Source organism: Pituophis catenifer, unplaced genomic scaffold (assembly GCF_029215685.1).
Source record: "Pituophis catenifer annectens isolate HBS135680 unplaced genomic scaffold, rPitCat1.0.hap2 SCAF_8, whole genome shotgun sequence".
NCBI lineage: Eukaryota > Metazoa > Chordata > Lepidosauria > Squamata > Colubridae > Pituophis > Pituophis catenifer.
In genome coordinates, this window is record NW_027256888.1 from 63371098 (window position 1) to 63395596 (window position 24499).

The following is a 24499-nucleotide window of genomic DNA, read 5'->3' on the forward strand; positions in this document are numbered from 1 at the left end:
CGGCATGACTAAATGCCAAAGACACACGGAACACTGTTACCTTCCCACCAAAGGTGGTCCCTATTTTTCTACTTGCATTTTTTATGTGCTTTCGAACTGCTAGGTTGGCAGAAGCTGGGACAAGTAATGGGAGCTCACCCCGTTCCGCGGCACTAGGGATTCGAACCACTGAACTGCCGACCTTCTGATCGACAAGCTCAGCGTCTTAGCCACTGCGTCCCTTTCTCCATGGTCTTAGGTTATGTATAAAAAGCCTTCTCTCTTCTACTCCCAAATATTATAGATTCAGAAGTTGGCTGACATGGAAATTTAATCTTCAACGTACAAAGCAAGCATTTTATTCCACTGTTAATTCAGGAAGCAGAGGGATCCATTTTTCCCAAGGTACGCTGTCTGAGGAAACTGACTCATTCTGCCTTAATGGTAGACTTCAGCTTCAATCATTCTTGGAAACAGCATGTCTTAAGGTAGAATTGAAAAGATGGTAGCCCAAATTGCACAATGCAAGCCTTTCCCTAATTGGAACTGCCTCACCAAACATTCTTTTAAACGTCTGGAGAGTGTAATTTCTTAGAGTAATAGTAGCATTCGTTCTGCTTTTAAGCATGGCCATCATTAAGTGTGAGTGGGTGTGTTACGAATGCCTTTTTAAAATACATTTTCAACATTATCAAAGTGACCTCTTCTAGAGGGAGATCCGTTCCCTTAAGCAACCTTTCCTGACCTCTGCAGCTAAAGAACAAAATAACGGAGTAACAAAAACACTGACGCCTGCCAAAGAAGAAGGAGTTCCTGTGAACGGGCTGAAACAATAAATCTCCTCCATGCTGAATTCCCGGAGGGAGGCTGTCGTATTTCCTCCCGTTCTTTATCAAGGTCCCCCAAATAAGCAGGATGGGCAGTGGCTCTCCACAGCTGGCCTTACTCCCTCTTTCTCTCTGCTACAAACCTTTCCCACCGGCTAATTACAACCAGGTTGGGTGAGAGAGCTTTGGTCCTGCTGCTGCTGCTGCTGCTACCTTTGGAAAGAGAGGTCTGGAGCACCTTGAACGATGGCTGGGAAGCTGTGGAGCACTGTCCTCCTTTCCCTGGCTTTGTCTGGCTTCTTCTGTGAGAAGGGTAAGGCCTCAGTTTTATTTGCCACCCTTTCAGCTTTCTCAGAGCAGCGGAGCTAGTGAAGGGGCAGCCTGTTATGTTGCCATTTTGTCACCAGATTGCAGTCACATTTGTTTGGGTCTCAGAAACTGTACATCTACTATGAAAAAAAACCCCACATAATTCTTTCTAAAACTAAAAAGTAAAAAGATCTGTCTCTGGTATCTTATCAGTAAACTTTTCTAGAGGACTAGCTCATTGAAAACTAGCAGCTGAGGCTAATGAATTATTATGATTTATTTAGCAGATGGCAACTACAGAGGTCTTGCAATCACTGATATACAAATTTAGTTTAAATAAATGTTATAATTTGATATCTAAGGAAGCTAACCATCTGACTGCTGCTGGTGTGGCTGCGGTAACATCATCCCAGGTGCCGTGAATTAATTAAAATTTGTATTGTCATATAGGCATCCAAAATGATTTTTAGAAGAATTCCCCACCTGTGATCAAACATCACAAACTCCTTTTAAACTCCCTTTTACAACCTTGCAATCCAGGATAATTCAGAGTAGAGTGGGGTGGCTGGCTGGAACTGAGCATCACAATCCTGCTAAAAATCAACTACTTGTCTTAGAAATATTGCATTTAAAGAAGAAGGTTGCTTTTCCAGCACAGTAATTGGAAAGAAACTTCTTTAACCACAAGAATTCACTTTGCAGCAAACAAGCATTGGATTGCATTAGTACAAGTCCCATTGTATTTAATGAACTCAGTGCCAGAAAAAGAAATATGCTATTGTTCTGTGGCCATTTTCTATTTGTATTTCTAATTTTATGCTAGTAAGAAGAATAAGGTGGGGAATAAAGCAATGTACTGGCAAGAGTAGAACACTCTGATCTGTGACAGTTTGGGGAACATGATGCAACTGGGACTGGAGATATTACAGATTCATTTCTTAATATTTATTATGGATTCTAGCATTGGTGCACTCTGTGGCAATCTTTAGAGGGCTGCCCATTTATCAAGAAAGTAATTCAAAACAATAATCAGAAAGCAACTAGTACTATTCCTTTTTCAAAAGCTCTGAAAAAACAGAGGCCAGAAATTTCATTTAGCAAGAAAGAAATTGGTCTTATTGTTGTTTATTCTAGTGGTGCCTTCTAAATTGGTGCATAGCTTCCTTTTATCTTTTCACAGATGTTGGAATAGACCAATTGACTGCATGGCTAGCAATTATTGGGACCCTTGTGGTTAAATAATTATGCAATCCTAGGTACTGAATTAAAACCACTGCCTTTTGTTGCAAAAGAGGAGACTGGGATTAACAGAGTTCTCACTGAAAATTCTGTTTGCATCTCAAAATTCTCTTGTATTTGGCAATGCTAAGATCTAAAACTCCTTGATATATCTATGTCTGATATATATACATGTGCATAAACACACTTAAAATGGAGAAACATTACTATTGATAACCAGTAGTATAACCAATGTGCTTTTAAACAGCAAAATAAAAAGGGTTTGGAACAAGGGACAATAAAAAATTTGTATTCACATGAGTAAAAATGTGTGGGTGCATGTATATATTGCTCAGGACGAACTGAGCAGATGAATTAATACCATTTTATTCAATATAATAAACCTATTTTTTCTGAACTCTGGATTCCTACCCATATTCCTTTAATTGGTTATTAACTAAACTTTGTAGCTTGACAATACAGGATATAGAATCAAGGATTTAAGTTACAGGAAGACAGATTCCTGTTGAGTGTTATGAACAGGAAGAGCAATTTAGCGGTACATAATTAGAAGATTAAAAACTCCTTCACTAGATATGATAATGGCTGGATAATCATGCTTTAATTTGGATTCCTACCTGGAGCAATGGGTTGGTTTTAATGGTCTAAGTGACAATACATGCTCAAAAAGGGGGAAATGCAATTGACATAGGATGAATTGATAGAGGGGATTGAGTTGGATGTTCTGTCTCCTATTCTTTCTCCTGGAGTATAAAAAGTCTTATAGACATCTAATATGTGAGTATATAGTAAGGCAATGAGTCACAGGGCAGCTACAGAAGGAAAAGATGGAAGTGCTTTGAAAGAGTTGAGATTGTGCCATGTTTGCACCCATACACACACTAAACAACCCTCATAAAAAGAAATTGAAAACAATGTGCAATCTGGTAGATACACACAATTTAATCCTAGAATTGGAATTGACCATTTTAGGCCATTAAACTGATTTTGCCAAAAAATAGTTTGTAGAGTATATATATAAGACCGGGTCTTTATTTTCTTTTGGCCCCAAAATAATCACTGTGACTTATTTTCAGGAGGTGTCTTATTTTTTTCCATGTACGGGAGGCACACTTCTGCTTGCCCACAGTGGGGTAAGAGGCCATGTGGCATGCCAGTGCCACCGCTACAAGGCAGTGGGGTGGAGCTGCTCCATATGCCCTGCACCAGCTTTCTTCAGGGTCCCCGCAACCAGGCCACCCACGCCCCGACACTTGCCTCGCCTTGCAGCAGCAGCTCCAGCAGCCACATCCAGCAGTACCCTATGTGGCTGCCAGTCCACTTCTGCTTGCTCGTGGCTGCAATGGAGCAGGAGGCTGAGCAACACACCATTGCCACGGCCATGAGGTGGTGGAGCTGCCCCGTGTGCCTGCACTGGCTTACCTCAGGGTCACCACATCCATTCCCTGACACCTGCCTCACCACATTGCTATAGCTTCAACACACCTCTCGGCCTCCTGCTCCATTGTGGCCATGAGCAAGCAGAAGAAATGGGCTGGCAGCCATGTGGTCTCCTGATGCACATGGCTGTTGATGCTGCTGTTGTGAGGCAGGTGTTGGGGCGTGGATGGCCTGGCTGTAGGGGCCCTGTGGTAAGATGGTGTGGGGCGGATGGGGGAGCTCCACCACCACCCCGCCTCACCTCGTGGCCGTGGCACAAGCAACCAGATGAAATGGGCAGGTGCCGGCTGCACAGGCTATTAAGTAGGGCTTATTTTGGAGGTAGGGCTTACATTAGATGCATGTAAAAAACATGCTAGGGCTTATTTTCAGAATAGATCTTGTTTTGGGGGAGACATGGTATATACTGTATATTCGTCTATTTTCTGGGTGCGCTGGCAATATATGAATCAGTGGTGGGTTGCTACTGGTTTGCCCCAAATTGGGTGAACTGGTAGCGGTGGTGGTGGGAGGCTCCGCTCACCTGCCCGGATGTCTCTGTGCATGCCCAGAAGTGTGCGTACGCGAGAACGCGCCCACGCCCACAAGCAAACCGGTAGCGACGAGATTTGAATTCAGTAGTGGGATTTGAACCACTACTGATATGAATGGACATAAGTCATGACATAATTTACAGCCATTATTTTTATAAATAACATTACATTGCCAATGTATTTAGCCATATAGATATATAGCTAGCACCAAATTTGAAAATCAATATCCATATGCAAAATGTCATAGAGATATCATAGAGATGTGGCCTACACTGTAGTCATTTAAGACTGCTATGCAACACTTTGGTTTTAAGGTAAATGGATGCTTTGGAGCATAAAAGAACACAAAAGTAGAACCTTTTAGCAATTCCTTAAGCTAGTCCTTTCTCAACATTAAGTGGCAGTAATGGAAAGCAAAGGCACAGCTTTTCAAGCGCCATGAGGATATCCTCCTCCCAACTTTTTAAGTCCTTTTTTTAAAAAAACAACAACATAGAACTGCCCAGAATTTTACTCCACTCAATACAAGAACTTCTAGGGGGAGATTTGTGTGTGTGTGTGTGTGTGTGTGTGTGTGTGTGTGTGTGTGTGTGTTAGTTAAATATATTAGTGTGTTGTTAGATTATAAATGGATATTACCTCACAAGACTCCCTTATTTTGTGGCTGCCAAAACATCTCAATACTACACTCCTGAAAACAGTTTCAGCAGTAATTTTTTTTAATGGTTAGTTTTGGAAAAGACATAAAATAAGTTTTAACATATTTGTTCTCCGTTTCAGGGGCGTAAATGGAGGACATGTCTATGAGATATTTGTCCCACTCCCTTTTTATGTGCATCAGTGGACATTAAAATGGGGCCGGGCTTTGATCACATGATCATAATCCTTTTAGCCCTTCCCCCGAACGTCTGTCTCAAACTTCCTAGTATCTCAATAAAATTCCTGTACCTCAGAGGCTTAATGTTTTTCCCTCAGAGACATTTTCTTTCTTTTCTTTTTTTAATTTTAACTCTTTTAATCCAGTTAAAAAAAAAATTATCACTCCCATGCAAACACATAGCATCTGCAATTCCTCAATCAGCACAGATGCTTTTCTTTACCTTTAATTCCCAGCTTCTGAATTCTAATAAAATTATAACTTCTTAAATGTTATTCATAAGAGAATCAGTCCACAGAACAGTTTCTGCTGAGGTTCTCTTTTGTGCTACTTAGCTGAAGTGTTAATACTTGAACAATGTAGAAGACCAAGTATCAGGGGTACTATTCATAAGGTTCTGACAGGTTCTGGAGAACCGGTAGCGGAAATTTTGGGTAGTTCGGAGAACCGGCAAATACCACCTCTGGCTGGCCCCAGAGTGGAGTGGGAATGGAAATTTTGCAATATCCTTCCCCCAGGAGTGGGGAGGGAATGGGATTTTGCAGTATCCTTCCCCTGCCACGCCCACCAAGCCACGCCCACAGAACCAGTAGTAAAAAAAATTGAATTCCACCACTGCCAAGTATAGTTATTTTAATATTTTCTACAATGAACCCAGAAATGGGGGGAGGGGTAATGGGAAATAACAAATTCTCACACATTCACTTATCATTTTCAGTTATAAGATCCCAGCTGTAGTTTTAGAAATTATTCTTGCATTTGACCAAGAATATTTGGTCTTGATATTAACTCTACTACTGCCATTTATTTATTTATTTATTTTGGTTAAAAAAAGAATACTACTTCAGTGTCAGTTGTAGGACAGATAAGAAAGCTAAACTAGTTAAGGAAATTGAAGTAGATTGGCATATTTCAGTTGAAAAGGGAAATAGGATTAACCCCCAGAACACATGCCTTTAGCTGATCTATTCTGCCTCCCTAGTAAGAACCAAGGAAGGATAATGATCAAGGGTGAAATCCAGCAGGTTCTGGAGAATCAGTAGCAGAAATTTTGAGTAGTTTGGAGAACCGGCAAATATCACCTCTGGCTGGCCCGAGAGTGGGGTCAGAATGGAGATTTTGCAATATCCTTCCCCTGCCACGCCCACCAAGCCACGCCCACAGAACCAGTAGGGAAAAAATTTGAATTTCACCCCTGCTAATGATTATAGACAGCAGTATTTACACAGTATTGTCAAAACCTACAAGATTGTGGCCTTGGTGTCATGATCAAAATTCTAATCCCTTTGCATGAGTATGTGCCATCACTGCATGTATAAAGAGGGGAGGATTTTGATCATGCTTTTGTGCCTGCTATTTTGCAGATTTTGATGCTCCCTAGTAAATGACCATGAGGGGTAGGACTTGTCAAATTATAGGTATACTCATGGTGAAGTTTAGGAAGTAAATTGTTATTAACTAGTAGATGGTGGGAGAAATTTATTTTCAGACTTGTGAGATTCTGTTAATGCAGCCTTACAATGAAGTAATATTAGCTCATCTGCTCATGTTTCCTGTCTGGTCTATAGGTTAAGACAGATTGGGATTGGAAAGCGTGATGCTTCATTCCTTTTTCACTTAGTGATCTTTTTAGCTATTGTACTTTCTATATATAAGTGGAAATCAGCAGAATAACATTTTAATTGATTTTTTAAAAATCTCTCGGGAGCTGATGAAAAGTGCTATGCCAATTTCTCTGGAGCACTCCCCTTCCTTTGAAGCGTTCCCCTTCCAGCGTCCTAATGCATAGGCTCTAACAAGTGATGGAAGCCTTATTTATCTTATCTTTGAAGTGCTCAGATGAAGATATTGTGACGTTGCTTTCACTTCCTGCTCAGTTTTAATTGTTTTCTTTATTAATTATGGTAAAACGTCTCTTGTGCAAAAATAAAATGTGTGCAGTGCATTGTAAGAGTGACATTAAAGGATGAGGGGCAGGGGTGAAATCCAGCAGGTTCTAACAGGTTCTGGAAAACCGGTAGCGGAAATTTTGAGCCGTTCGGAGAACCGGTAGCGGAAATTTTGAATAGTTTGGAGAACCAACAAATACCATCTCTGGCTGGCCCCAGAGTGAGAATGGAGATTTTGCAATATCCTTCCCCCAGGAGTGGGGAAGGAATGGGGATTTTGCAGTATCCTTCCCCTGGAGTGGGATGGGAATGGAGATTTTGCAGTATCCTTCCCCTGTCATCCCCACCAAGCCATGCCCATCAAGCCACACCATGCCCACCAAGCCATGCCCACAGAACTAGTAGTAAAAAAAATTGGATTTCACCACTGGTGAGGGGTGCAAAATGGCAACCCTTGGAGATATAAAAGTTCTCCGTTTATTTCTGTCTAACAAATAAATAATCTCTTATCTTCTGGTAAGTCTGTGAAAGAGCTTAGCTTGGCCAGGTGAAAAAGGGGGAAAAAGAAAAGGGATCCACTCCTTATAGTAGCTGTACTGAAGAAGGTGTTTCAATTGAGATCTACAATTCCGTCTTCTCACAGCTATTAAAACCAGGAGATATATATCATCATTTGCACCGCTTGTCTTGACCAAATATGATTAGAACAGGTTAGCACAGAGGTCTTCAAACGTGGCAGCTTTAAGACTTATGGACTTCAGCTCCCAGAATTCTTCAACTCTGGGAGTTGAAGTCCACAAGTCTTAAAGCTGCCAAGTTTGAAGACCTCTGGGTTAGCATATAAATGAAGGCTCACCAAGGAATTGCAAGGAGATACACAGACACACACACACATATATATGCATGCATTCATACATATGTACCAGGAGTGGGTTGTACTTACCTTTACTACCGGTTCGCAACGGGGCCACACGCACGCTTCTGCATCTGCGCAGAAGATTCCTGATAACGTCAGGGTTGGTGGGCAGAGCCTCCCACCGGTTTCACTACCGGTTCTTGCGAACCGGTCCAAACCGGGAGGCAACCCACCACTGATATGTACATACATACACACTAAACTTAGAGAAAGAAAAGAGAATGGAAAGACTTGCTAGACTGATGTCAGCCTTCCTGACTAAACCAGACAGGAAACATGACTAGATGAGCTAATTCTACTTTATTGTAAAGCTATATGAACAGAATCTTGCAAATCTAGGTATAAACTTCCTGCTGCCACTTTTAACCTTCTGATCAGTTAGGGTGGGTCCTTTCTAAGTTTCTTCCTCTGACCAGTAACTCCTTCCGCCCTCATCTGTTTACTAGGCAACATCTCTTCTCCTCATCTTCTACACATTCCTTAATACATAGGTCTTCAAACTTGGCAGCTTTAAGACTTGTGAATTTCAACTCCCAGAATTCTCCAGCCAGCATAGCTGCCAAATTTGAAGACCTCTGCCTTCATATGAGATTTGCAAATTGCATCGTTTAAAAGGCTCCGCCATGATTATAAAGCAAGGTGACTGATCCGGTCATCTTCTGGGGTTCAAACCCATGGAAAACTGCGCTCCAGTATTCTCCTTGTGAGAAACTGCTACCTGGAGCGCATGTAAGTGATCTCCAGTCTTCTCCTTACCTGGAGAGGTTCCAAAGAACTGGTCTACTAACTAGTTCCTTGGTCTTTGCAGAGGGTGTCTCCACTTTCACAGAGGCATCTGCACAGTTTGTTATATCTCCCCTGGAAACCTCAAACTTATACAATTGCTTTAGAAGACTAAATAGAAGTTGAGCTCTGCTTGAGGACAACTACCATTTAATTTGTTCAAGCCTCAGCAGTTATCAATTGTTCAGCCAAAACTGGTTGACCTTAGAAATCTGAGTAAAGACTCCTCCTTGAATAAGAGACCTTCTGGATATTCCATGACTCTTACATAGGTTGTTAAACATCCCCACAACAGTGCAGTACCACTGCCAAGAAATTGCAGGAGTTTATCTCAATTTATTTTATTTTATTTTATTTTATTTTATTTTATTTTATTTTATTTTGTTTTGTTTTGTTTTGTTTTGTTTTGTTTTGTTTTGTTTTATTTAGTTTGTCAAACATGTATGAGAAAACAGGTATAAGTATAAACATGGATATGAACACAGGAAATGAGTATAAATAAATGGGAACAGTAGGACAGGGACGGAAGGCACGCTGGTGCGCTTATGCATGCCCCCTTACAGACTTCTTAGTAATGGGGTGAGGTCAGTGGTGAAATCCAATTGTTTTTTCTACCGGTTCTGTGGCTGTGGCTTGGTGGGCATGGTGTAGTTTGCTGGGCGTGGCTTGGTGGGCATGGCAGGGAAAGGATACTGCAAAATCTCCATTCCCACCCCACTCCAGGGGAAGGATATTGCAAAATCTCCATTCTCATCCCACTCCAGAGGAAGGATACTGCAAAATCTCCATTCCCTCTCCACTCCTGAGGGAAGGATATTGCAAAATCTCCATTCCCACCCCACTCTGGGGCCAGCCAGAGGTGGTATTTGCCAGTTCTTCGAACTACTCAAAATTTCTGCTACCGGTTCTCCGAACTACTCAAAATTTCCACTACCGGTTCTCCAGAACCTGTCAGAACCTGCTGGATTTCAATCCTGAGTGAGGTCCATGGTAGACAGTTTAAGGTTAAAGTTATGGGGGTTTGAGGATGTAACCACAGAATCAGGTAGTGCAATCCAGGCATTGACCACTCTGTTGCTGAAGTCGTATTTCCTGCAATCGAGTTTGGAGCGGTTTACCTTGAGTTTGTATCTATTGTTTGCCCATGTATTATTACGGTTGAAGCTGAAGTAGTCATTGACAGGTAGGATGTTGTAGCAGACAATTTTGTGTACTACGCTTAGGTCAGACAGTAGGCGGTGTAGGTAATAATAATAAATAATAAAATAATAATAGATAATAGATAATAAAAAGTTGGTAACCCTATTATCTTAAGCTGAAACCAAGAGAACTCTCAAAGTAGACCAAGCATCCTCAACTTACTTCTCTTGATACCGTGTTTCCCCAAAATAAGACCCTGTCTTATATTTTTTTGAACCCTGAAATAAGCGCTTGGTTAATTGCCATGCGCTCAAAAGCCCAATTGGGCTTATTATCAGGGGATGTCTTATTTTTGGTGAAACAGGGTATTTAAAGGGAAATTTTAATCATTCCTGACTCTCTTATCCATGTGTTTATACTTGTTGTAGTAATAGCTCAATATTATGACATTAATGCATTAAGGTTCCCTTATCTTGCAAAGGGGAAGGTACAGGTGAACAGGTAGGATTGAAAGCAAGCCTCATTTTTGGACTGGTCAAGAATGTATACATTTGGACTGAATTCAAAGTGGATTATAAATATTTGAGCAAAGAGGTTTGTATTTTCAAACTTCGTCTTCTTTGCAAGTGCATATTTATTCATGTACATTATGTCCACAGCTATTAAAATTTATTGCAGCAAGCCTACTTCTTATTTGGATAAGATATACTAACACTAAAGCTACTTTAAAAATAAATCCAGTTCTTGAGACATGCTGCTAGTAATCCAAAATGCTCACACAATTACCCTAATCTCATTTGTGTTGACCCAATATTTTTTCATAAATTAGAGATGAGAGTGACCTTATAAACTTAAGCAAATTATCTGGCTATTTCCCAGCTTTCTATAGAACTAGGTTTTACTTTAAGTATCTTACTTAAATAACCAGAATTTTTGCTGGTCATTTTTTTTTCTTTCCAAGCTTAACTAGTAAGTGCCTCTATACTTTTGGTGATATGTCATTTGAATGAGAAGTTTTACAAAATGTCACTTTCATTCCTAAATAATAGACTTGGTCTTGATACTCCTGGTATATTATCTCCTTCTTGACTTACAATTTTCTGATATATCTATCTATCTATCGATCGATCGATCGATTGATCGATCTATTGATCTATCTATTGGGTGGTATTTGCATACATTCGCTACTGGTTCGCAAATGTGAACGCATGCGCAGAGCATCAAAAACAGGATGTGATGATGTCTGGGTGGGTGGGCGGAGTCTCCTGCAGCTGCCGCTATCTGTTCACCCGAACCTGATAGAACCGGCTGAATACCACTACTGATTTATATATATATATATATATATATATATATATATATATATATATATATATATATATATATATATATATATATATAATTTATATTTCGCTGATAAAGAAATAAAGGGAGACTAGTATAGACCTATTTCAAGCTATTTAACTCTCATCAGCTAGCCATACCCTTACTTGTATTCGAACTTGGGCTGCCTGCATGTTAGGCAGTTGTATTAACCTCTGAGCCACAAGTTCTCCTCCCTTCTTCAGTCTGAGCCAGGGGAGAGATTAACTGTTTTTCTATCGAGACACCTGGTCTACCCCAACATGTGGGAGGGAGCATACTGCATCCCTTTCACCTTTCAGCTCCAATCCAGGAGCCCTCAAGCAGTCGCATTCACGACAAACCATTTTATACCAAATTTATATTTCGCTGATAAAGAAATAAAGGGAGCAACAGTTCATTTTAATCACTGTGGAAAAAAAAGGACTGCAATATCTAGCACTGTTGCTTTCTCTCTTTCCCCATCTGGAAACCAAAGTATCTACCATGAACAAGAGAGAGAAGAGGCAGGTGGTCACTTTCCTTCCATTCAGAGACAGGTCTTCACAAATTGTAATAGTCTGCTTAAACTATTTTTTAGCCCTAAAAGTGGGTTAATGTTAAAGAAAAAAATAAATAAAAAGAACTGCCCCCCCTCCCATTTGCCCACTCCTTACCCAGTAAAAAGCTTAAGTGTCTTCTAGAAGATTGTCCACTAGCTATAGAAAGCCTCCTGGATAGCTAGTTCATAGATGCCTTCCACGTTACAAAAAGAGGACAATGTCAAAGAACAGGAGGAGGAGGGGGAGGAGGAAGAGGAGGAGGAGAAGGAGAAGGAGGAAGAGGAAGAGGAAGAGGAGGAGGAGGAGGAGGAGGAGGAGAAGGAGGAGGAGAAGGAGAAGGAGGAGGAGAAAGAGGAGGAGGAGGAGGAGGAGGAGGAGGAGGAGGAGGAGGAGGAGGAGGAGGAGGAGGAGGAGGAGGAGGAGGAGAGAAGATTATTCAAGCATTTTTAGGGATGATATAACCTTTCAGAACATAAAACCATAAACTGATGCGTCTTAGTCATCAGCCATTTCTTCATCTTTTCATGTGTTTGGGAAAATATGTTATTCATGGTGGAATAACATCCAGGGTAGAAGCAAGATTAACGTTCTCTCTGTAAAGCTGCACGTGGGAATTTGATGCTGCTCAGTGAATCTAACATAATTGTTTTCTTCCAGGAACATGTCAGGAACAAAGCAGCTTAGGTGTGGTATCATGAGCATATAAAAGATAACAGGAAACTCTAAAAATAATTGCATTATGGGAGCCATTTGCAGTGACCCTCTTCAGGCAGTACACAGCTTAATCACATTCTTCTGGTAGAAGTTAGATGTTAAGGTCAAGCTAGTTACATACCAAAGTGAGACTGAATAATACGAAAACAACCCCCGACCTCATTTGTCACACAGAAGAGCTGTTTTTATTTTTCTGCCTGGAATGAAAAATACTGTTTTGATTTTTCTCATCTATACAAGGACTGTGGCTGATAACAGTACTTGCCAAATTTCTAAACGTTCTCAGGTCCACATGATCACAACAACCATAGAAAGGTATCTCCATTTGGGGACGCATAGGTTACCTTTGAAGCAGAGAGACTGTGTGAAACGGATGAAGCCAAGTTTGAGTTCTGAGCTTGTAATGACTTTGATCAGGTATCGCCTCTCAGCCCATTCCAGGGGTGAAATCCAGCAGGTTCTGACAGGTTCTGGAGAACCAGTAGCGGAAATTTTGAGCAGTTCGGAGAACCGGCAAATACCACCTCTGGCTGGCCCCAGAGTGATGAGGGAATGGGGATTTTGCAGTATCCTTCCCCTGCCACACCCACCAAGCCATGCACACCAAGCCACACCATGCCCACCAAGCCACGCCCACAGAACCGGTAGTAAAAACATTTGGATTTCACCACTGTCCCATTCTATTGTACAAGATTCTTGTGGGGATAAAATGATAGGAGAAGCATCTGGAGAAAGGGTAGGCTGCATATGCAGTGATTCGTGGATAGGCAAATGATGCTAGCTTTCTTGCTGAAAGAATTGATGGAGAGGATCCAGAGTTGGCAGGGACTTTGGAGGCATTCTATCCAACCCCCTGTTCAAGCAGGAAACCCTATATTGTTTGGGTAGTTTCCAGTCTTTTCTTAAAAATCTCCAGTGATGACGCACCCACTGTTGTAACCTAGGCTTACTGAGTCATTACAAGACACAATTAGCTCCAAATAAACCTATTTTATTGTAACAGCTGAGAATTAGGTTCATTCCCAGCTGAGTTCCAATTAGTTGCTAAACAAGTCCTTTGGAAGAAGTCCTTCGGGATAATCACCAACCTTTATCATCTTTGATACCCTGCCAAAGGCCTTACTTGGCAAAGCCCCATGAAGTTCAGAAACAAACGAGACGCCAACTGGAAACAGAGTTAGAAACGTGGCTTTCCTGTAATAAGGCCCAAGTGCCTTTATTTCTCTTTTAAGCCTTATGGGAGGGGCCAGTCATCTTCTGCCTTACTCCCAAGTCATCCCTTTTGCTTTAGCTGCTCGTACCTTCTGGCAGTTTTGCACATGCGTGCACTAGGAACAGGCTCCTCCTGTTCCTCTGCCTCTCTGCTGTCCGACTCTGGGGCTCCGGAATCTGTGCATCACTCCCAGATGGCCCTGGCCCCATCTTTGCCTTTGACGTAGAGCCCTCATCCGGGCCTTCCCCAGACTCCAGGACTGGCCCATGTTCTTCCCCAGCCTCCTCACTGTCTGACTCTGCTGCCAGCTCCTCAGGCTGCTGGCGGACCACAACACCCACAATGTCTGAAGGCAAACTGTTCCACTGGTTAATTGTTCTCACTGTTAGGACATTTCTTCTTAGTTCTAGGTTGCTTCTCTCCTTGATTAGTTTCCATTTATTGCTTCTTGTCCTGCCTTTAGGTGCTTTGGAGAATAGTTGACCCTCTCTTTTTGTTGCAGCTCCTTAGTTATTGGAACACTGCTAGAAGGATCCCGAGTCCTTCTTTTCATTAAATCAGATATACCCAATTCATGCAACCGTCCTTTATATATTTTAGCCCTCAGTCCCCTAATTATCTTTGTTGCCCTTCTCTGCACTTTTTCTAGAGTCTCAACATCTTTTTTTTATACCAGGGTGACTAAAACTGAATGCAGTATTCCAAGTGTGGCCTTACCAAGGCATTATAAAGTGGAGCTAACACTTCAAAAAGATCCAATCCTTGAGCCATGAGTTCTCCCTCCAGTTGACCAATAGGATTCAGAAAGGGTCATGTTCTTCAGCTCTTGGAGTAAAGATTCCCTTGCTCCTGCTCTACACAAAAAAAAACATGAAAATGCATTCCCAATCCATGTTTTCATTAGATGCATCCATTCATCTTTGCAAAAAGACCTGGGAGATGGTGGTGAGTCCTCTTTTTTCTGCTAAATAGCCTCAACTGCCTATGTTGGAGAAAGATAGTGTGGCGGCATATTTGCAAGCAAGCATTTTTCACAATAGCTCTAATCATGGTTTTAGGTTACATTTTAGAGCTACACTATTATGTGTGCATAGGGAAGAAAGTAATGGCTCACTTGAGAACACAGGCTCACAGGCAGGTAAATCTAGAACTTAATCTATGCTGATTCAAAATGCAGAAGAAATCCACTTGAGCTCAGTTGTTCATAAAGAGATTATGAAAATGACTAGAAATTTTAAGTGGGTAGGTCAAGATTGGGTTTGTTGATTTAGGGGCCAGTATTCTTTCTCTAAAATAGTTCTTCAGCAAGAACTTACTTGAGCAACATCTTACTTGAACAATATGCCTATTGTTGTTTAGGCATATTAGAGCAGAGCAAAACCAGTAGAAAATAACTAGCTTAACCTTGTTACCCAAACACTCTCCCCCATTGTTCTGATTTTAGATCAACCAGAGCAAGGGCCTGGATTAATGCACAGAGATACAGTTCTGATAACTCAAGTGGGTTCTCTGCCTCCATGCCCTACTGGTTAGAGTGCAGTACTGCAGGCTACTTCTGCTGACTGCCAGCTGACTGCAATTTGACAGTTTAAATCTCACCAGGCTCAAGGTTGATTCAGCCTTCCATCCTTCTAAGGTGGGTAAAATGAGGACCCAGATTGTTGCGAGCAATATGCTGACTCTGTAAACCACTTAGAGAGGGCTGTAAATCGGTATATAAGTCTAAGTTCTATTGCTATTGTTAGTGCATCCCTCTCTAGCTGAATAAACAACCAGGCTTCTTAGCACAAACACACATCATGAGAATCTATAGGATAACATACAAGAATCTACACAGATGAATAAATGAGATGAACTTTAGAAACTAGAGAACTCCTCTGCACTTGAGTGTGGCGTGAAAGCAGTCTGATTTAGCTCACAGTAAATGTGCATAAGATTGCTGCGCAGATTAGTTAATCAGAGTGATTAATCATCTAAGGCTTGAATTGCAAATTGGAATTGCCTCTCAATTTATTGACAATAAACAAAGACTCTGGGATGAGAAACACTTAAAGGGCCTTCCATCACAGCAGGCACTCAACTTGGCTGCTTAAATCCCATTAATTCAACTTGCTACTACACCCACCCAACATCTATTCTGTGAGCAGCAAGGCATTTCTATAGGGGCATAATCACTTCTGCCTGTTCCGGATACTTAAGCAACTCCTTTGGTGTCATAATACACATTTTGAAGTAAAGATTGCAATTTACATGGCACTGAAATTTTCTGATCTTTCTTAACTGCCAATAGACTTTTCTTGTGCCTGAGTTCTCTATTATAATTTGCTTTTCACACGATAATATCTGTCATATAATTAAGCCTTTCACAGCAGATTGACCCAGTCAAGATGTCAAGCACAGGGCCATTTAAATATATTTACTGAGAGGGAAATGCTAAACTCAAAAATATATCCCAGCTGGTTGCAGTTGTACAATCATGTTACTTACTGCTACTTACAGATGCAGGGTTAGCAATAAGTACCTACTTACAAAACACCCCTTTTCCTTATTTCTATTTAAAAAGTATTGCATTTACAATGAGCAAACAAATTATTCCTCTTCTTGGAAACTAAAATCTTTCTACTGTTAGTATAACAGGTTTAGCTCAAACCAAAAGAATTCATATTATTTTGTCTATACACACACACACACACACACACACACACACACACACTGAAAGTAAAAATGGCCACAAATACAGCTCAGTTCCTGGTGATTATCTGGACACAACCATGCAATTTTCTTGGCAAGATTGTAGAGATGACATTGCTTTGTTCTGAGATGTTTATTTGGACTTTCAAGTCTAGTCTATAGTCCTGAATTTTCAAGTATTAACTAGGTTCAACTCTCGTTAATGTCAAACAAGAGAGGCACTTGACATGTTTCCTTCACTTTTTAGAGTTGTGTAAAAAAAGAGGGGGGATATATCAGGTCCAGCTTCTCATGATGCTACTCCATGAAGTTATTTTGAAGCACTGGACTTTAATGAAACGGAATGGCAGAACATCTGATAGATAAATGGAAATGCTTCACATAGCTCAGAGTAACTGTGCAATTATAAAGAGATGTAATCCACCTGGCTAATTTTAAAAGCGTTTGAACAACTACAGTATTTGAAGAGGTGATGGGACTGATGTCATATTAGGATCAGGGTTAATCAAGATCAAAGGCAGGTTGGTTGGTAAAAGGAGAAATTAAGTTTGTAATTATTTCAGCTGTTTTATTAATGATATAAATGACTAGGCATGTTTCTTGTTTTTTTAAAAAATTATGTTCTATATCATTAAAAGAATTACTGACTATTTAGATACAGCTCAGCAGAATTTTTGTTTTCATCCTGTGTCTTCTACTTAATTGGTAGCAAGGTATGTGACAGAATTGGTTCAAACTTTTTTTTTTTTATCTTCTACAGTTACCGCATCCAATAGTACTCAAGGAACTACTGGTAAGCAAAAACATGTAACCATATCATGAAAACAATGGCATCAATTGCGATCTCTTTGTACTCTTTTTATTTTGGAGAATTACTTATAGTGATTATAAGCTATAATAAGTCAGTTACTCTCCCCCTATAAAACTGGGGGAGAGGAGAAGCAGTCTTTATGTGAATCTAACTACACAAGACAATTTAGTAACTGAAGCTGTGGAGCATCAAAACATTGATCATTAATATTCTGCATGGCTGAGAGTTAGTACATAACCATGTGGAAATTTTCCAACAAAGTGCTTTCAGGACCTTGGAGAGCACATTGCAAAAGCTACACCTAAAAGGCAGGCTCCACACCTATCTGAGGATTTTCGAAGATCCGGCAAAGCCAAGAAATCCTTTTTAGCTCCATCCCTTAAACCTAAAGAACCTCTAACCCTTTCCTAAGCATTAAACTCATGTCTAGCTAGTAACTCATGGGGGGGAATCATCAGAATCTGAATCATCTCCAAGCTGAGAAGGCACTAACAGGGATGATGAGACCTTCCCCAGAATTGACATTGTAATGTATTTACTATATGCAGAGTTCTTTACACGTTTGCTAAACTTCTGAATCTGTTGATATGACATCCAGCAGTTCTTCTATGCCAACTGGTACTTAGTTACTACAAGAAACTAAACAGCCAGGATGGTCAGCACAGTTGTGACCAGATTAATTTCTCACATTTATCTCCCCCTATATAATGTCTATTCTAGGTATTCCCCTATATAATGTCTGTCTATAATGCATAGGATTTTAACTATGCTGAGTGGACAACATGGAATTTATAGTCTATATTACAGTTTCCATGCTCTCCATCCAGCATAGTTAAAATCCAGTGCATTGGAGAGCACCAAATTGGGGAAATTATCTCATTCCAATTAATTCCAAATGATCCTTATGAATTTAAATGGGCAGTCATGAAATGTTTTACATTGCAAAATGCAAATAAGGTTATGTTTACACTTCAACATTTTTTAAAATTTTAAACATTTTAACTTAAAACCAGTACAGTACAAAGCAGTACAAAGCAGATTATGACTTGACTAAATGACTTGACAGGCATATTCTCACAGTATGTATGTATGTATGTATGTATGTATGTATGTATGTATGTATGTATGTATATATGTATGTATGTATGTATATAAATATACATACATAATATAATATATATATTATACATAGATTTTTTAAATCATTAGAAAATAATTCAATAGAAGGTAGTACAGCAAATATGGAATATTGCCATAATAGGCAAATTGGTTTGTAAATTACATAGTCACAAAATACATTTCTCATGAAATCAGTTAGTATTAATTTGGGCTGTTTTTGTGAACCAGATGGAACAGTAAAGTCATAATAATCTGGAGAATGTAATATGCCACTAATTTCCTTACAGACTTATTATATACCTGTCCCACCTCTATATATATTGTGTGTGTGTGTGTGTGTGTGTGTGTGTGTGTGTGTGTAGGTCTTTGGTTATTCGGGTTTTCTCCCGCGTAAAATTGGAGGTGTCTTGGCAATGTTTCGACGAAGTCTCATTCGTCATCTTCAGGCTGGTGTTCTTGGCTTCGTGCTTCTAGGAGCAATGTGTGTTATCGCAGCTGTTTCTTCCTTTTTACTGCCAGTGGGGGTGTGAACTGATTGGGTGGCAGCTTGGCTGTGTTCTGATTGGGTGGAGGTGTGTTCTGATTGGTTGGGGGTTTGGCTGTGCTCTGATTGGATGGGGGGTTGGCTGTGCTCTGATTGGCTGGGTGTGTGTTCTGTTTAGGTGGGGGCTTGGTTGTGCTTGGGTTAGTCTGAGTAGCAGGGGGATTTGAGCTGGTGAGCTGTGTTGCTGTTGTTTGGCTTCGTGTTTGTGGCCGTGCCATCTCTTCATGTTGGGTGTCAGTCTGTTTCATGTATGGATTGGAGGGGTTTAAAGTGGCTAATGATGCAGCTGTGGTCTGGCTTCTGGTCCGTGGTCATGCTTGATCATCAGTGTGGGTTTGAGTCTGCTTTCTGCGTGGATGTGTGGTGTTTACATCCTGTGTGGCTCTCGTGAGTGTGGGTCTGGTGTCATTCTTTGTGTTAGGGACTCATTTGTCAATAAGGGCGGGTTTCCAAATGGCTGGCAGGTGGGAGGTATCATCTCATTTATTCATGCTGTGTGGACGTTTTTCTATCTCAATGGCTTCTCTGATTATTCTGTTGTTAAAGTGTTCAGTTTTGGCAATAGTTCTGGTCTTTTTAAAGTCAATATCATGTCCTGTGGCTTTGAGGTGTTGGACCAGGGAAGAAGTTGGTTCCTCTTTTCTAACTGAGTTCTTGTGTTCTTCAATGCGTGCACTTATTCTTCTGTTGGTTTGTCCGATGTATGTGGTGGGGCAGGCGGTGCAAGGGATTTCATATACTCCTTGATTTTCTAATTCAATTTTGTCTTTGGGGTTTCTTAGGATGGTGGATATTTTTCGGTTTGTGCAGAATGCTGTCTTGATGTTGTGTTTGTGGAGGATCTTGCTGATTCTGTCTGTGGTGCCTTTTATGTATGGGAGGAGGGCTTTGCCGTTTTCTTGTTCTCTGTCTTGGATTTTAGTGGGGGTTTCTTTTTGGATTAGGTTGGTGATCTTATTTCTTTGGAATCCATTGGATGTTAGTACGTTAGTGAGAGTGTGTAGTTCGGTTTTTAGGTGTTGTTCGTCAGCTAAGCGTTTTGTTCTGGAGATGAGTGTCTTGGCTACGGAGTTGATCTGTGCTGGGTGGTGGTGTGAGAGGGGGTAGAAACAGAACACACACCCATCCAATCAGAGCACAGCCAAACCCCCATCCAATCAGAGCACAGCCAAACCCCCAACCAATCAGAACACACCTCCACCCAATCAGAACACAGCCAAGCTCCCACCCAATCAGTTCACACCCCCACTGGCAGTTAAAAGGAAGAAACAGCTGCGATAACACACATTGCTCCTAGACGCACGAAGCCGAGAACACCAGCCTGAAAATGACGAATATATATATATATTTCTTTTTCTTTTTCGTAGGCTTTTATGTGCTAGAAAGAATATGCATATATATATTACGTTTTATATATATATTACAAAAGTAAGAATATATATATATATATATATTTACTATATATACCACCTTCTATTGAACTATTTTCTAATGATTTTAAAAATCTAGCAATAATAAATACCAGCTAATAATAAACAGGTTAATAAAATTTCATGTTTTATTATTTTATCTATTTAAAACAGATGTAATAGGTCAATGTGGGGATTTGAAGATATTTCTGTTAGAACAAAAATATTTATGTTGCTATAAATTCTTTATCCAATATGCAGCCACCTGTATTAATATGCAATATTAGATTTTTTTAATATAATTTCAAGAGACTCAGCGTGGGAACTTTCTAATAATGGATCAATGTTAAGGTAATTTCTTTAGTTTGAGCAGAAATAGTTCTAAGTTATTTAGATGCACATATTTTATTCCAGTCATGTATTTGTTTGTTTAATTAATTAAATTCATTTGCTGCCCATCGTGCAATTTGAGGCAGTTTAAGGTATATAGGTATTCCTATATTTATACCATATTATTGTTCTTAGAAAACTCTGTGTTATCTTTACTGAAGTCTGCATCTAGCAATAGTGTTGTTTTCCTGAAAATCCATATATTATTATTATTTGTTCAAATGATGTCATAGTTTGGAATCTGAATATAATTATATTGCTATTATTCAGGATTAAGACAGTTAATACTAAAAAAGCATGCTAAATTGAGGCTATTTATTCAACTTGGTTGGCAGTTTATAAGTACATTATAAAATTGTAATCTTTAATATTGAATATGCTTTCTATAGGGTCTCCCACGATAAATGTCACTTCAGGAGCAAAAAGTAAGTTCTTGAATAAACAACTGCTTGAAATCCTACATTTAACTATACATGTTGCGCAAGTGAAAATATTTAAAAAGTTTTTATCAGTGTCTTGATCCATCACTGATTACATTAAAGGCTTCTTTATTGTATTTCTATAAAATTCTGTTATTGGATACTGTTTCAAATATAAATTAACACTCTGCTCAAAACACAGATAGGCAATCATTTGCTGCTAGGGAAAGCATCTTTTAAAAATTAATATTGTTCTGTGGCAATGATGTTATCAGAACGATCAGGCCTCAAATTTGTTGTTGATTATTCTCTTTTATGCAAAGATTGGATCACAGCTAAAATCCTTAAACTCTGCTTTCCCACATCCTTGTCCAGTGTTCTACTTTGGAGGTGGGGACCATGTTTTCATAACTATAACCAGGGGTGAAATTCAGCAGGTTCTGACAGGTTCTGGAGAACCGGTAGTGGAAATTTTGAGTAGTTTGGAGAACCAGCAAATACCATCTCTGGCTGGCCCCAAAGTGGGGTGGGAATGGAGATTTTGCAATATCCTTCCCCTGGAGTGCGATGGGAATGGGGATTTTGCAGTATCCTTCCCCTGGAGAGGGGTGGGAATGGAGATTTTGCAGTATCCTTCCCCTGCCATGCCCACCAAGCCACGCCCACCAAGCCTCACTACACTCATCAAGCCACGCCCACAGAACCAGTAGTAAAAAAATTTGAATTCCACCACTGACTATAACTATCTGCAAGGGAGCAAAGGGTCCAAACATAATTTGGACATGATAATTTACGTTCTTTAGTCTGATGTAGGGATGCAAGAATAAATAGGCTTTACGATACCAGACATATATTTTATAATTTTTTTTCCTGACCTCATTTAGTAGAAGACACCTATATCTACAAGATATTTTTTTTATAGTAGATCCACACAGTTAGTGGGTACTATCATGGAATAAAGGAAAAGGGAAGTACAGTAATAGGCTGAAGGTGGCATGAAGAGAATGTCAAATGGCCCCAACACAGAGGTACTATACCAGTTCTGGAGAACCGGTAGCGGAAATTTTGAGTAGTTTGGAGAACCGGCAAATACCACCTCCGGCTGGCCCTGCCCCCATCTATTCTCTGCCTCCCGAGTCCCAGATGATCAGGAGGAAATGGAGATTTTACAGTATCCTTCCCCTGGAGTGGGGTGGGAATGGAGATTTTACAGTAGCCTTTCCCTGCCATGCCCACCAAGCCACACCCATCAAGCCATGCCATGCCCACCAAGTCACACCCACAGAACCGGTAGTAAAAAAAAATTGAATCCCACCACTGCCCCAACACCTGATCAAAAGCCTGCCATTTTTATATGCATCACAAGGAGGTTTCATTTTTTTTAAAAGCCCTCCATGCTTCCGACACTTCTGCTAGGTTTGGAATAAGAGCCTTGGTGGCGCAGCAGACTAAAGTGCTATTAAATAGCACCAGCTGCCTGCAATTACTGCAAGTTCAAATCTCACCAGGCTCAAGGTTGACTCAGCCTTCCATCCTTCCGAGGTAGGTAAAATGAGGACCCGGATTGTGGAGGCAATAAGGTGACTTTGTATAAAAAAGAACACCACTTAGGGCGGGCTGAAAGCCCTAATAAGCAGGTATATACAAAAGTATGAAGGCTATTGTTTAACACATTGTAAGCCGCCCTGAGTCTCTGGAAAAGGGTGGCATATAAATCAAACCAATAGATAGATAGATAGATAGATAGATAGATAGATAGATAGATAGATAGATAGATAGATAATAGATAGATGATAGATAGATAGATAGATAGATAGATAGATAGATAGATAGATAGATAGATAGATAAGATCCATCTGGTAGTCTGGGCAAAAGAGCCTTGGTAGTACAGGGGTTTAAGGCACCCTGTAATTAACACAGCTGCCTGCAATTTCTGCAGGTTCGAATCTTACCAGGCTCAAGGTTGACTCAGCCTTCCATCCTTTCTAAGGTAGGTGAAATGAGGACCCAGTTTGTGGGGGCAATAAGCTGACTTTGTATACATATACAAAAGTATGAAGGCTATTGCTTAATGCATTGTAAGCCGCCCTGAGTCTCCGGAGAAGGGCGGCATATAAATCAAATTAAAAAAAAAATATGTGCAAATGGAAAGGGCAGAATGTTGCTGTCTTTCAGAAAGAAGAAATAGGATATCCCCTCACCATTTTTCTGTTCATTATCAGGCACTCAAAGCCTATGAACAAGCCATTTTTAGTGACAATTCTCAGAAAAACCCATTGGATTCAGTGAAATTTACTGGGCTGATGCCTAACTTTTATTAACTTCCATCTGGAATTTTATCATGCAGGGGAACTGGGAATAAGCAGTGGGAATAATCTTAAGACCTCCTACCCCACTCCTTTGCTCAGGACTGCATCCTCCTAAGGCTGTTTTGCACTGAAAAGAACAGTAATTCAAAGGAGCAATAAAAGTATCCACGTTTGAAGGAAAGGAAATAATTTGTTCTGCAGCAGAGGAAAAAGAGTGCGTATTAAAATAATGAAGCTAGAGAACTTTCGCATATTGATACAACAGCACAAAAAGGCAATGTCAGTGACTGTAAGACGGAAGCCCAGAATAGTAAATTTAAAACTTGCTTTCAAATATGCTTAATTTAAAATAATGTATTACCTTTTTCAAAAAGATATAATCGTTTTATCTAAGAAGCATTCAACTTACTGTGCATTTTCTGTCTTACTCTTTCAAAGGTGCCACTTCAATGAGCACAATTGCAACTACTACCATTAAAGGTAATGTCTTAGCTTTGTGTATTATTTAGAATACTTCTAATATTTTATTTCTGTCTTAATTCATATCTAAACATTTTCTGGACAGTATGTTACAGCAGAGACCTACTTAAAAAAGAAACTTGTGTTCTTGAGTTACAAATAAGTTAGAATAGCGTGCTGTAAGTTAACACCCAAATCCCATGCACCACATGGCAGTCATGTCAGAAGCACTGAGGCACTTCCAGGTTGAAAGGATTAGCTGGTGGCATCACCATTGTCCAGGTGATGCTCATTTGGGGAGTCCTTTTATGTCCCCAGCAAAAGCTGGAGCAAGGGACGGGAGTTCACCCAGTCTCACAGTAGCACTGGGATCTCAAACACAGGCTTGCTAACCTCCAACCCAATGTCCTAACCACAGGGACCACCATGCATCTTTAGTCCCATGCATGATTCCTCAAAATTAATTTTGATTTTATGAATTGGATTTACTCCTAGCAAAACAAAATATCCAGAGGAAGGGTACATATCATTCTGGACTGAGAACTCCATTTCTCCTTCAATTGAGATTGAGCACTCCCTAAAATA

The 24499-nt window shown here is 40.2% G+C and overlaps 1 protein-coding gene across 5 annotated transcripts in view; it reads left to right on the plus strand.

Moving 5' to 3' along the window:
- Positions 1 to 933: 933 nt before the first annotated feature.
- Positions 934 to 24499, plus strand: part of EMCN (endomucin) — a 47688-nt gene continuing 24122 nt past the window's right edge. For all 5 annotated transcript variants that reach the window (XM_070948354.1, XM_070948355.1, XM_070948358.1 and 2 more), the window contains exons 1-4: positions 934 to 1119; positions 17215 to 17247; positions 21117 to 21152; positions 23894 to 23935. In XM_070948354.1, coding sequence (XP_070804455.1) covers positions 1053 to 1119; positions 17215 to 17247; positions 21117 to 21152; positions 23894 to 23935 — 178 coding nt within the window. In that variant the 5' untranslated portion in view covers positions 934 to 1052. The remainder of the gene's footprint in view (positions 1120 to 17214; positions 17248 to 21116; positions 21153 to 23893; positions 23936 to 24499) is intronic.